The sequence below is a fragment of the Lagopus muta genome, chromosome 3, assembly GCF_023343835.1.
Source record: "Lagopus muta isolate bLagMut1 chromosome 3, bLagMut1 primary, whole genome shotgun sequence".
NCBI classification, from domain to species: domain Eukaryota; kingdom Metazoa; phylum Chordata; class Aves; order Galliformes; family Phasianidae; genus Lagopus; species Lagopus muta.
In genome coordinates, this window is record NC_064435.1 from 67,506,187 (window position 1) to 67,520,533 (window position 14,347).

General features: G+C 37.3%; 1 protein-coding gene across 1 annotated transcript in view; it reads left to right on the forward strand.

Moving 5' to 3' along the window:
- LOC125691339 (zona pellucida binding protein) overlaps positions 1–14,347 on the forward strand; it is a 30,834-nt gene continuing 16,487 nt past the window's right edge. Inside the window, 6 exon segments of the mRNA XM_048940606.1 lie at positions 1–57; positions 146–539; positions 542–637; positions 4,829–4,897; positions 7,005–7,130; positions 12,843–12,992. Coding sequence (XP_048796563.1) covers positions 1–57; positions 146–539; positions 542–637; positions 4,829–4,897; positions 7,005–7,130; positions 12,843–12,992 — 892 coding nt within the window.

Genomic DNA, 14,347 nt, shown 5'->3' on the forward strand with positions numbered 1-14,347 from the left:
ATGCCAGCACACTGGGATTCCAGGCACTTTATGAAGCAGCACAATGAGAAGCAGGCGGTACCTCTCATGACACTGATGCACAGTTCACTTTTGCTACGGGAACTTCCTCGCTTTTGTTTGTTTGTTTGTTTACGTATTTCTTAAGGGACAACGATGGAGCGAGATTAAGCGCGTACCGCCTGGCAGCGGGACGCTCTTAACTACAGCTACCGCCGCGGCAGATGTTTCCCCGGACTCTGAGGATGTGAAAGCACCACGCTTTCTCTCGCCGGAGCGCAGAGGTGCTCCGCTCTGCGGCAGGGAAAGCCCCTCCGCAGACTTCCCCGCGCCGGGTCGTCCAGCGCGCAACCCGGCCGCCGGATGCCCGGCGGGGGTCGCTAACGGCTGCCGAGCAGCGGCACGGCGGGCGGTGGCAGCGCAGAGCGCGGCCGGCGGAGGGACGCGTGGCCGCCCCCAGGCAACGGCCGCCGTCATGTGCGGGCAGGGCCTCCTCCTGCTCGGCCTCCTCATCGTCCTGCTGCAGGCGGTCCAGGCAGGTACGTGCGCCTTCACCGTACCGTGACAAAGTCTCACAGCCCATCTACACCCATCGGTAGACGTAGGAAAGCTAAAGGGTTATTTTCCTCAAAAGCGAACAGTGAGTTCTGAAGGGAGAGGTTTTTCTCCTTGGTGAGGCAGCTGGCGGCTCGGGGACCGAGCTGAGAGCCGCATGTCTGTCATCGGCTCTGAAGAACGTAGGTGGTTCTGCGGTAGGACACCAAGATTGCACTTGTCAGGAGCGGTTCTGCTGATCTGCTATCCAGCGCGCGTGATCGCAGCTATCAGCTGACATCTATTGGGAAATTTGGTTGTACAGCCTCGATGCTAAAACTGGGATTGCCTTGAAGTCACAGACCGGCAGGGTTGGAAGGGAGCTCTGCACATCAGCGAGTCCACCCTCTGCTAAAGCAGGTTCCCTACAGGGAAGTGTCCAGGCAGGTTTTGAGTGTCTCCGCAGAAGGAGGCACCACAGCTGTCTGGGTAGCCTGGTCCTTTGTGAAGTTTTGAAGTCTGAATGTAACAAGTCACTTCGGGCTTTCTGGTCATACTAAACTAGATTATTCATTTTGGGCATCAGTGTGTTTAGGTGCCAGATCTTTTTATTTGCCAATCTGCTTATGGCCAAGTTTCACTAATTCCTTTCTGAGGACTTTTCCATGAGCAAGATTAGTGGTGAAGTTCTACTCTGACAAAAAAAAAAAACAATATCAAAAACACATCATTAGCAGCATTCTAGTATTTATTCACTGAAGCATTGCTGTTATACTGTTGCTTCTATCCTAGATTTTAATAGTCAGAATGGACATTATCAATTCCAAAAAAGACATTAATTTTAATTTTGTGTCACTGAGATGTTATTGTTACACTCTGGATTCAGATCGATGTAAAAAATATGTCTCCTTTTGTTTACTAATGCTTGCATTTGGGGTTTGTGTAGTTTTCTTTAAAGAGCACTTTCCATCAATAGGCAGCTTGGAAATGCCAGCTGTCATTAAAATGCTTGGATATAGGAAAGCACTTGTCTATTAGCACCATTGGGTAAAGATAAGTAGTATTGTTGTTTATATTGTCTTTTGGTATGGAAATCGCTTTACAAAAATTACTTCCAAACATAATTACTTTTAAAAAAATTCAGCAGTCACCATAACTTAAATCTCTGTAATTCTATAAGTTTCATTTATAAATGAATTGAAGCTATGCCAACTGCACATTCTAGCAGTACAGCATTTTGCTCATTAATACATTGTTTAATTAGTTAAGTCTTATTTTAAACCCTACTTCCTGCCATTGCACTTTTCAGACAAATATCATTTTCTGATTAGCTATTCTGAAGATGACTAATTTTGCTACCATAGCGTTCATTTTAAGACTGAAACAGTCAGGATAAAGTATTATATGAAATGGTTGAATTACTTCATGTGAATCTTAGAGCTGCAGAGTGGCATTCCCTTTCAACTCGCTACTCCTGTAGTCATTATTAACCTAACCAGATTCTTCCTTTGGGCAGGGAGTGAGAACGGACCCCTTTACGTGGCACTGTTGTAATGCCCCATGGAACAGGGAGGAGCAGGGGAGCTTTGAAAATGTGCAAGTACAATCCATTTGCTGCTTCTGATCCGGTGTTGAGACTTTTCCTCTGCAGACAAAACTCCTTAGAAATACATGGATGTCATCTCTCTCTTACTTTGATTACTTTTTCTCTTGGGTATAATTTATAGTTCAGCCAAATAGACTTTCAGTGCAAGAAAACGGAGTGTTAGCATTTTATGCTTAAACTGAACTCCCTACAGAAACTGTGGTGTAAGTTAGAAGGAAGGCTGTTGAGTTTAACTCCAGAGGATTTCAGAGTCCATTGATGAATAACATACAGATCTGATACTCAGGTAACAGATACCATATGTATCACTATAGACAGGAAAATGAATTCCTTTGAATTCCAGTAATGAACAGTTTTCTTTGCATGGCTCTTCAGGCCGCTGGGAAGTTTTCCTCAGCCTTGGAGATGAATGACTTGACTTCTCTTTTTCTGACAGTGATACAAAACTAGTTCTCTTCATCTATATTCATCTGCTTTTGTTATGCCTGTAAGGAATGCAATACGAGGAAGAATCACACCCTGTGCATTGGGCTGCTTAAAAAGCTTATGTGGAGAATTAATAAAGAGATCACCTTTATTTTTCTCAAAAAATGAATGAATCTTAGCTTTTCCCATTGCTTTTTAAGTGCTGTTACAATTTGAGGAGATGGAATAGCATCTTTAATGACCTTAAAATACAGTTTAAGCTCTTATTTTATCCTATCTTGATTGTGTTTTTGCTACATTTTCTTTGGAATGACCTCGTAATACTTTCTCTGTGATAAGAATCTGTTTAAACTGATCGTATGCACTCTTAAACTAGTGAGTGAAAATGAGAAGATCATTTGTGCTAGAGACTGCCTGGGGAAGAGCCATTTAAAGTGATTAGGAGGAGAGGATAAGAATTCAAGTAGGAAACGTGAAAAAAGACTTCCAAAAAAATTTTCAAGTCAGTATAGGAAGTGAGGGAAAGAGCATATTGAGGTCAGGTTCATATGTGGACAGAAGCACTTACTGACTGAAATGACTGCCACGCAAATGAAGTGTATGCGCATGACAGAGCAGGCAAATGTGATGTCCTTAATGATGCCAAAACAGTAATTTCAGTAGTTTTTTACGCTGTCTTCCTTCAGTAACTACATTCTTTGAACTTCTTCTAATTTGTTTTGTGTAAGCAGTGCAAGAGCTCCATCTTTGGGTTTAAGTTATTATTGTAAAAAATCACTGTTTCCAGTGAAGAGCTATGTATATCTGCTCCAGTGCAGTAGAGTTCTGGAAGACAATATAAATATTCCAATTAGAATTTCAAATCTGTTTTGTTTTATAACTGAAATCCTCCAATCCTTCTAGGAGGTCTTGGGGGAAAATTAAGTTATTTGAAAAGTTTTTACTCCTAAAAAAAAAAAAAAAAAGTTGTGAATTGCTACTTGGTAAAGCAATGTTATGAAGTAAATTAAACTGTTATCTGCAGAAATCCATCATATATGATTCTACTTGTTATTTTCTTTCAATTTTCTTTTTCTGTTCCATAAGTATTTTGAATAGAATAGTTTGCTTGTATCCTCAAATGGCAAAATAGGCAGTTCTTTTAACTTACGTTGGTTATCTTGTCCTGATTGCTGGAGAGTCTGACTTCCTTCTGTTTTCCATTTCAACAATGTATGGTAAGGGAGTACAGTTACCAGCTTCATAATAGATGTGGTGAATTGGTGATTTCCCATTATTGTTCTAATCAAGGTAAATCAAAGCGAAGCTGGGAGTTGACCCAGTCTTTCTTGTGTGCCAACAAATGCCGCAATGGGAAATGAATTTACTAGCGTATCTGCTGCTGGCTTTACTTGGTATCTATTGAATCTAAGTTAGCAACAAGCACAGTACTGGTGCCACATAACTATTAAGCCCATTATTGCTACTAATTATATGCACAGTATTTTATTGCCATCTTTTGTGTTCAAAACTTTATATTCCTCTGATATTTACTCGCTTTCCCAGATTCCCCTAAGGAACTTAACTCTCAGTAACCCATGTTCTTTCTAAACAGGAGGTGGAGACAAAGAACACAAAATACTGAGAGGTCTGTTAGCCAGTGTTCTCTTTCTGCTGGCTTTCTGCAGCATATCTGGAATATCTGTAGAAGATACTCAGATCTGACTTGTGCTAGAATGCCCACCTGGTACTGCACACTAGCAGGTTATTGAGTTTTCTTTCAGAAGTCTTGCATGTCTTACAGAGCTTTTCAATTGTTATGAAAGGTCTTTTAAATCTCTATTTAATGTTGAAGATGCAAATAAAAACAACCAAATTAAAGCAATTAAGAGCTTGTATTAATTTCATGGAGGAAATTAAGAAAATCACAATAGTAACAGAAACTATGTTTGTTACCTTGTTAGTGGTCAGTACACACATTGACTGACATCCAGACTGAGTGTATCATAACAATGTAGCTAAGTTTTATCCCCCTTTTGGGTGGTATCTAATCCCATTACCCTCATTATAGAGAGCCTTCATATAAAATGTGACGGTTCTTCTGTAAAAATTAGAAATATATTTAAAGCTGAGAATGAGAAATGTGCCCTGTGTAAGACATTAGACAAAGTTAATACCTGTTGAAGTGCAAGTCCCTAAAGGGTGTGCATTGACCTGAACCATGCTGTTTGCTTTTTCAGAGAAATGCAATAGTTGTGTTGATGCAATTGTTTTGTCTTTTAACAGTTCAGTACTCAGGAAGTGCAGAGTCAGGAAGCAATAGCTTAAAAATAGTGGGATCCATCTTATTTCCAGGTATTTTTCTTTAAACATAATGTAAATGCTTCTACCACAAAAGTGCCCTTCTCCATCATATTCCTTGTTGTTTAATTATTTAAAATGCCTTAATTAATTACAATTCTGTACTGACTTACCTATGTTACTATGACTTAGTAGGCCACAAAAGCACATATTCCTACCACTGATTTTTTTTTTTATTCTTGCAATTTTTATAAAGCAATTATTTTCCAGAATTGTTCTAAAAACAACAGCATTCTTTGTACTCATCATTCTGGCTGCAAGACCTTTGCCTCAAAATACTGCTTTATCCTATTGTAGATATTCCTGCTGCTTTTTACTTTCTGTGTACGCAGAACCTGAGTCTTATGCTATATTCTACAATAAAAACTAAGAAATGTTAATTGCTTAATACATCACGTGTATATACATAATACAGTCACTTTCTTAATAAATAAAACAATTGTTAAAAAACCTGAAGATTAAAGAACAGGTTGTTCCTCATTGCCATATACTTACTTATGTTGCCATCTCTTTAATGCACATTGCATACTTGGTTTTGATAATACACCTCCCCCTAGTTTTCTCCATCTGTGTTTACACTTTCAGCTTTACTAATAGCATACCTAGAAGCATTAAACTAAAGTCAGTGCAAAATGCAATTCTTTTCTTTTTTCTACCCTGAGAATAGTAACATACATGTTTCAGTAGGGCTGCTACTGAGTAAGAAAGGAGAACAAAACTGAGACAAAACAAAGTTCTGTTCTAGAAGATGCACGTTCAGCTTTGCTCGATATTTCTCCAGACTTGACTAACATGTGGAAGTTAGTACAAGTCGTTTTTCAGACTATTCCATACTAAAGTAACCAAAAAGCAGTTTGTGCATACAGAATAGCTTTTGTCAGCCATGGGAAACAAACAAACTTATAATTGGGCATTTAGCACTGAGATTCCTTTAGATAAATATTCCTTTTTGCAAACCTCTCTGGCATTTTACCTCATATTCAGAATACAACTTGAGGTCATAGAGTTGCTTCATGAGTATTGTGCTCTACTGTAAAATGGAAGATACACTTTCAGATTCGTGGTTAAAACTTTGAAAATACTTGTTTTCATTCAATGCAAATGGAGATGAGCTCAGAAACCTGTGTAGTTTTTTTTCCCCTTTGTGCATTCCACTTGAAGCATAATCCTTTAATTTCCCACTTGTTCCTTGTATCATGCTGCTCTTCTCACCCTGAACTAACGTCATAAACAAATAAAAGCATGCCTTTGCAAGGTGAAAAATAATAAAAGGTGCTGTATGACGCAAGGCATTTCTGATTACAAAGACTGGGACATGTCCTCCTCCCCCCACCCTTTTCTGAGTTAAAAATCTGAAGTAACACCTGCAAATAATGTTTATTTCCATGATATTCTGCTGTTAAAAGTTAAAAGATACACATTTCTGTTTCCTGTGTTACAAGCCACAGTAACAAGCTTATTAGCTGGGATGGACATTCTTCCTGTTCTTGAGACTATCAAAATTCTAAATGTACTTTTCTGTATCAAATGTTAATATTGATGTCTGTATTCTGTTTAAGCAGTCTAATATTGTGCTGTGATGTTAAGAGGTTTTTCATGGTTTAATAACAGGAAACAATCGTGCTTGAAGGGGAAAGAAAACTGGTGCCATTACTACTACTTGACATAATGGAAAAGTGAAAACTGTTTTTCTAAATGTTAATTCCTTCCCATATCAAATATCTAAATAGTTTTCTCCCTGCAGGGAATCTGAATGGCATGGTAAAACAAATGGTAATTTGTATATTTGATTTAATTCCACTTATTAAGTCAGATTCTCTAGACCACAAATGTTGTGGTTGTAGTGTTTATACTAGTTGTGCCTTTTCAACAGCATTAGGATAGCATGCTATATTCATGTTTGGAGTACTCTAGAGTATAAATATCCAGCATCTCATGCTTCTGAAGAACGCAAATGGTTTGCAGAATGTCATTAGGAAGGGAAATAAAACTGTACACAATAAAATTACATTTACTACTGTCTTAACATTATATATCTCACTGGTATCATTATATATCTCACAGTGATAAGTATTTAATGCTAATAATAAACTTTTTTCAGTGAAAGTTTATGTCAAGCTGGATCACAGCAGTCCACATATTCTATGTGTCACAAATCACCTACGAAACTCAGAATTGATTGATCCAGTATTCCGGTGGAATGGACCAGGTGGTTATCTTTCTTCAGGTAAGAATTTATTTTCTTATGTGGCCCTCTACACTCTCTCTCTTCTCCTCCTCCTCCCCCTAAAAGGAATCATGATAGCTAGAAAGATAGAACTGTGAATGGAGGAGAATTGAGAAGACTCTATGTTTGTATGTATATTATATAAATGATAAACAACATACATACAAATGATAAACTTTCAAGTTTTAGGATAAAAATTCAGGATAACCAGAATAAAACACTGGAGATCTCTGTAGAAAATGGTGCCATCTCTAAAGAGTACTAGACAAGGCAAGGTGTAATGAAAGCAAGAGAGGCTGAAGGTGACATTCTTTGCCGCACTGAGAAACAGCTGGGACTGTTCTATACGGATAGAGTAATAGAGTCATAGGCAGTGTGATCTAGCCCAACCTCCTGCTCAATGACAGGCTACCTTCAGACATGAAGTTGCATATGGCTTTGACCTCTGGAGTTTGGAGAATCTCTATCCATGGAGACTTTCTGTCCTTTCTCTGGAAAGTCTTCCATTTTATTTCTCATTTTCAGACAATATTTACCTTATTGCAGTTTTTTGTTATTGCTGCTTATCTTTTTGTGATGTATCTCGTAAAGGGTGTGGCTTAATCTTTCCTGTAACTCTCCCTAGGTAGTGAAGCACTGCAATTCCTTCCCTAGATTTCTCACATCCTAGTTTCCATTGCCTCTTATCCTGTGCTCCAACTCCCTAATCATCTTACAGGCTTCCTGCTTTACTCACTCCAGTTTGTTAGCATCTGTCTTGTACCGAGGAGTGCTGTAGTGCCAAAATGAGTACTGAAAATAATCACTAAACTGCTGGCTGTACTATTGTTGATACACCCCAGTATGCAGTTAGCCTTCACTGTTGCAAAAGTGTGCTTCTGAGTCATGTGCAGGGTCCACTTGGACTCCCAGGTCTTTTTTTTTGCAGGGCTGCTACCAAAAATCTTATCTGCAACTGTACATTGCAACTGTATATGCTACTCTTACTCTGTTCCAAGTGCACTTGCGACATTTGATTTTTTTTGCATACTTGACAAGAAGGCATCCTGTCCTGTAATGTAGGTCAGTGGTAAAGATTCTAATCAGTACTGGTGCTTGTAGCAGCCCTGAGGAAAGTCCCTCAGATTCGCTGCTAGTTACAATTTGAACAATCAAGCAATCTTCTAAATGGAGATCCATCCAATTTTCCATCTACATTGCCTATTCATAGTCACAGTTTTGGCATTCATGGGCCTTGAAATGGCTTCTGTTAGTTCCGTCTTTGAAGGGTTTGAGGTGAGAATGGCTGACATGTGATTCCCTGTTTTGGAAATGGATGTGTTATTTGCCTCTTTCTGACCATTGGGGCCACATAGCCATCAAAATAGACAATCTCATTCTGGCCTATTAACCTGTGTATGTCCAGATCACTTCAGTAACTCCCTAACATCATACTTCTAATTTCCTGTAGTATCCCCCTTAAGCTCTAGTGGACTCTGGGACAAAGCTGGAAGGCAGCCCTTGCCAGGAAAGACTGAAACAAAGAATGTTTACTACCTCATGGTTTCCATTTTCTTTGTCGCTGTCATTCAGCTCCCTTCATCCTTGGCCTAACATTTCTGTTGCTCTTCTACTGAATGTGTCTATGTTGGCTCTTCACATCCATTGCCAAGGTCAGTTTCTGTCTAATCTCTTCACGACTCGTTTAAGGCTACCATTTTTCATAAAGATGCTTGTGATGAAACCATTGTCCTAAGCTGCTGGTATGGTAGGAAAGCTACATATCACTGTTTCTTTGTTGAATGTGTTGGGCTACTTGTACATTTTTTACAATTCCCACATAATGAGAAAGATTTCTTAGAGATCATGACCTGCTCATGAGCAACATCTTTCCAAGTGTGAGCAGGGAACCTAAGTTCTGTTTTTATTTCCCTCTGTATATGTCCCATTTACTCTTTAATGTAATTTCGGTACCTTTTTTTTTAAAGTACACTGTGATTAATTTTAAACCTGTTTAATCTCTTAATTTAGTTCACAGTTTAGGTTAGTAAGTATTCACCCTTTTATAACGGCAGCGTCACTAAATTCTGTTTGCTTTCTTCTTAATCTATACTGGTGTCTGTCAGACCTCTGTCCTTGGTGTTTGTGTATTTTCAAGCAGCTTTTCCTGTTGTGTGATCTGAAGTACTGTTGATATCATAGTGATTCTTCATTCTTAATCCGCTACATGCCAGCCTTCATCGTAGAGCATTTCAAGTTTCTATAGCATCTGACACTGCACTGGTTTTGCTTTCAATCTGATAACAGGCTTAACCTCGAGGATGAATTTATAGCATTCATTGCCTTGCAGTTAAAGATGTTTTTGCTTATACTTAAGCTTGTGGGCTCTGTCACTTTGCATGAAAATGTTAATCTCTCTTGAAATGAATATGTAGTGGTTAGCTGTGTGTCCTGCATTGTAAATGATATATTTTGATTCCCAGTCTGTGATGCACGACAAACACATTATCAGATATATTGTCATGTGTATATGTCCTGAGCTTAATGTGATCAGACAGAAAGCAGCCTCCTGATTCACAATTAACAAAAATTGTCCTTTTCAGTCCTCTGGCTTCTGCATACCCAAATGACAGTTTTGACAGTGTTAACTATGCAGAAGAGAAAAGCATGGAGACCTCAGACTTTCATCTGACAGGTTTAAATCTTTTCCTGAAGACTGCTTCAGTAATATCTCAAGTTGCTGTGCCAGACTTGGATGACTAGCAAAAAGCTAGGGTGGCAGGGATTCTCGGTTCTTTGGAAACTTTAGGTACACTACACTCAGCAGCAGGAGGGCAAAAACCATTTCCAAAAGAGAAGAAAATGTGTTTTCCTGACAGAGCTTTTCTTTTAACTCAAGTGTAAACAAACTCTTAAGTTTCTAGTTTATGAATTGTTTTTTGTGTGACAGAATTTTTTGTTGCCAGGCCTTCTTTCATAATGAGTCTAATTCCCTCTAAGTGGTAAAAATCACTTCTGGGCTTCTGTGTCCAGTTAGTCTCTAATCTCTATCATAGTAAATCACCATACTGGAAGGAAACTATCATTCATAAGCATTTATCTCAGTGTGTTCATATAAAATAAAATAATCCTATTAGTGGGAATGTAGAATTATGAATCAAGTCATGGGAAGAGTAAGAAAATGCTGCTTCTGGAAACATTTCAAAGTAAATGTACGAACTGTGATAGAAAAATCAAATTATCTTTCAGGCAAACCACCCTTTGGCACTCACAATAAACAGGTGTATTGTGCCCACCAAATTTGTCAAAATATATACACAGAACATCACGACTACAAAAAAAACTTACAAGGAGCAGTAAATGCTCTGCTTTTTGTAGTCATTAACAAGCAAGTCTGTTTTTCGAATCTTTGTTCACAAACAGTTCTAATCCACGTATGTGTTGTCGAAAGAATAATGAAAAACAAAATACTGCACAAAATTTCATTTTAAATCATTACAGTTTTAAAATTTACCATTTTTCTTCAGTTAGCAGAGTGACTCTTATGTGTTAAGATCTGGGAATTATACTTTGAAGTTTTGAAATGTCAGACGACTGAGAATAAGAGTATTTCAAAACACACTTTAAAGAGAAAAATTGTGTTTTATGTTCTGCATCCTAAGGTTTCACTGAATAAAAAAAAAGAATTTTGGAGGGTGTTTAAATAGAAATAGTTAAATAGAACAGAAAATGTAAGAAAGTATCTCATTCTTTTTGCTAATGCAAACATTGGAATAAGTTTGTTTTACTTATTGGAACCCAAGAATAAGTAAGTATGGGAAAGTTACTGCCACCTAACATACTCATGGAGCCTGGAAAATAATCTAACTTCCTCCCATAGAACAAAAATAACTTCTCTTTTATTTCGTATCATGCTATTTTATGTTGATCACAAGGAAACTCTGAACTCGATCACATCCCTTGTCCATCATGTATATGAAATGCCTCTTGTGTAAGAGAAGCGCATTAAATCATACCATGTCATTTGTATCACAGAATGTGACATGAAATCCAAACTCATCTTACTTATCTTGTTCCAGCAGAGTAACATTGAAAAAATACTAGATTTGAGAAGAGAGTGCATAAATCAATTGTTTTTCAAGTTTCATTTAAAGGTAATTGTCTTTTTTTCGTGTGAATCCAAACTCACATGAGTAGGCACTATGCATCCAGATAATCCCACACAGCAAGAGATGTTTGTGTAGTTTTGTTTGTAATGCTAAGAAGAAAAGTAAAACAATATTTTGATGTTGTGATCCGTACAGAGATTCTTTACAGACAGATGTACCATTAAAAGAGTTAATGACTACTATTGTAAAGTTCTGTTCCTTTCTTTTATAGAAATATTCATTGTTCAAAGTAGGACAAAATTCTAAAATAAAACCAGTGACTTAATCCATTAGAAGAACTGCTTAACTTTCCTATTTCTAGGGATGCATTTTCAAAAAAATTCTTTGTGATCACATCTCTTCACTGGATGTCCAGGCTGTGTCTTTTCTGGACTTCTTTGTCATCTTTAAAATTTACTAATGGATTTTGTAGATGTAGCAAAAATAAGACGTTGTGATACGTCTTAAAGGCGCTCCAGTTGAATATGCCAGAGATCCAAACTACATTCTGAAATGTTTTCTTACAATATTAATCTGCTGGCTATTTCAGCATTCGGTAGCAAATCACATCCTAGTTTATAGACTCAGCATCCTGTTTGTCATCGGATTAAAAAGCTCTTTGTCCTCCTAAATATGACAGTGTCCCATTAATATGAGAACCCAAGTTTTTATGGAATCCCCAACATTTCTTGTAAGAGAATTTATACTTTCAGTCTTTTTAGTAGTAGTTTGTTTGTTTGTTTGTTTGTTTAACCAGCACTTGAATCATCATCTTTATAAACACAGTTACATATAAGACAAAACTAAGTTGATTAAATGTTTAAATTGATTCTTGAGGAACAAAGTCATACCACACCCTTCTGCCAGGTGTGTGAAAAGAAGGACCTTGGTCAAGTTACTTTTGGTTAATATCTTTCTTAAAATTGTAAAGCAGGAAAATCAGCATGCATCCAGAGTAACAGTAATTTGTTAGATTGAATAGGAGTGTGGCTTTGAAGTGAATTGCTTAATGTTGCTCACTTACCACATTTTATTTGAATCATGGACTGGTTGCTGGGTGCAGAAACTGGATTCCTTTTGAATAAAGCTAATTGGAAAGGTTAGCTTTGAGAGAGAACTCATGTTCTGTCTTTAAAACCAGATTAGGACTGATCTAAAGTAAGGGCCCTAAAGTGTGTTCAATACAAATCTCATGTCCTTAAGATTCACTTTTTCAGTCAAAAAAGACATGTTTTTCATATCACACTGTCTTTGATTCCATACCATAGATAAAAGACCTAAAGTACTTAGAATAGTAAAAAGATTTTTTTTCTTGGGCTCCAAAAAGCAAAGTAATCTCTTCTAGAAATATTTTGTCCAAGTGAATATTTTACCTTCAGGTCTGTTACAATTTGTGCTAATCTAGTGATTTCTATGACAGCTACCAAGATAAGCTACTATTTAAGAAATCCTCAGGCATGTTGTCACTGTCTTCAGGTTAGGACAGTGTTCGTCAAATGTCATCTTGTAACCCACACGCAGACTACATGGGAGAACTGCATCTTCTCATACTGACTGCTAACATTATTTCATTGCGTTTTACCAGAAAATAGCAGTGTGCAAATATCACCAACGGGAACTTTAATATTTGGACACTTCAGATCTGACCTGAGTGGAGTTTACACTTGTTCCCTTGTTTATAAGCTTATCGCTGCACAACCTGATAAAAGACTCACAATAAAATATCTTATTTATGGTAAGTTATTAATGTTGTTAAGCATGCGGTTACCTTGAAGAAGATTTTCTTTTTAAATGTGTGTTGCTACCTATAAAGAAGTAATGCTTATTTAAAATTTAACTTGGAGAGGTAAAGACATTTGGTTGCTCTGGATAGATTTTTTTTAATAGCTGTTGCTAGCAGGCAGTTAATTTAATGGCATTTACAGAGCCTTAAATGAAGGTCACTTTTTGACTAAGAAATTTATGAATACAGTTCTTTTCAAAAAAGAAACATAAAACACAGTGGAATGCAACAGATTGAACAGATAACAGTCCTTAATAACATAAAAATAGTATAATTTAAAATGAAATTATTCTTTAGGAGATGAATTTTAGCACAGCCTTATGGATTTATTTCACACAGGTTAATGGCTTAATTATTAATTGAATGTGTTTTTACATTGTAAATGATGTATCAATTAACTAGATAATCAATTAATTAAATAATTCCTTCATAACTAGAGATAGGACAAGATGGAATGGTGTCAAGTTGCACCAGGGGAGATTCAAGTTTGATGTTGGGAAAAATTTCGCCTTTAAGAGAATGGTCAGGTGCTGGAATGGGCTGCCCAGGGAGGTGGTGGAGTCACCATCCCTGGAGGTGTTCAAGAAACGTTTGGATGTTGTACTGAGGCATGTTGTTTAGTGGGGAAATATTGGTGGTAGGTTGGCAGTTGGATGGGATGATCTTGGAGGCTTTTTCCAATCTTGATGATTCTATTAGTCTGTGACAATACTGGTAGCTTATTCTTTCCTGTTATGATTACATATCCATTTGTTAAGAATGGCTGATGAAGTGAAATATTACAAAGACAATATCATTTATTCATTACTAGATCTCTTTTCCTTCCTTAATTCTTGAGGAGATTTAGGTAAGAGTTTGTATTGCCTTAAGCAGGAATGATGTCTGACCTCAACTTTGAAATATGTACCCGTATTCATTTAAAGGCTTGCTAGAGCACAGTAACCTAAACTGGCCTCTGATGTAAATTAATTTGACTCTGGCCTTAGTAGCCTTGATATAGAATATCTGTAACCTTTAACAGTTATCTTGTCTTTGAGAACTGGAAGAAATTTCTTTCAAGCAATTGTGATGGGAAAGTTTACAGTTTTCAGTAATGCAGTCTTACATTTTTCAGTAAGGATCCAATCTAAATACTTGCATACCAAATTCAAAATTCAGAATATGCAGCAGCAAGTGAAAGGAAATGGGGGAAGCAAAATCAATGTGGAGAATCTAATTAGCTGCCTTAATTGGATGCCATATTCTTGATATTTTGATGCTGTAATTCCAGCGCTTAACAGGGACTACAGGAAAGCTGAAGAGGAACT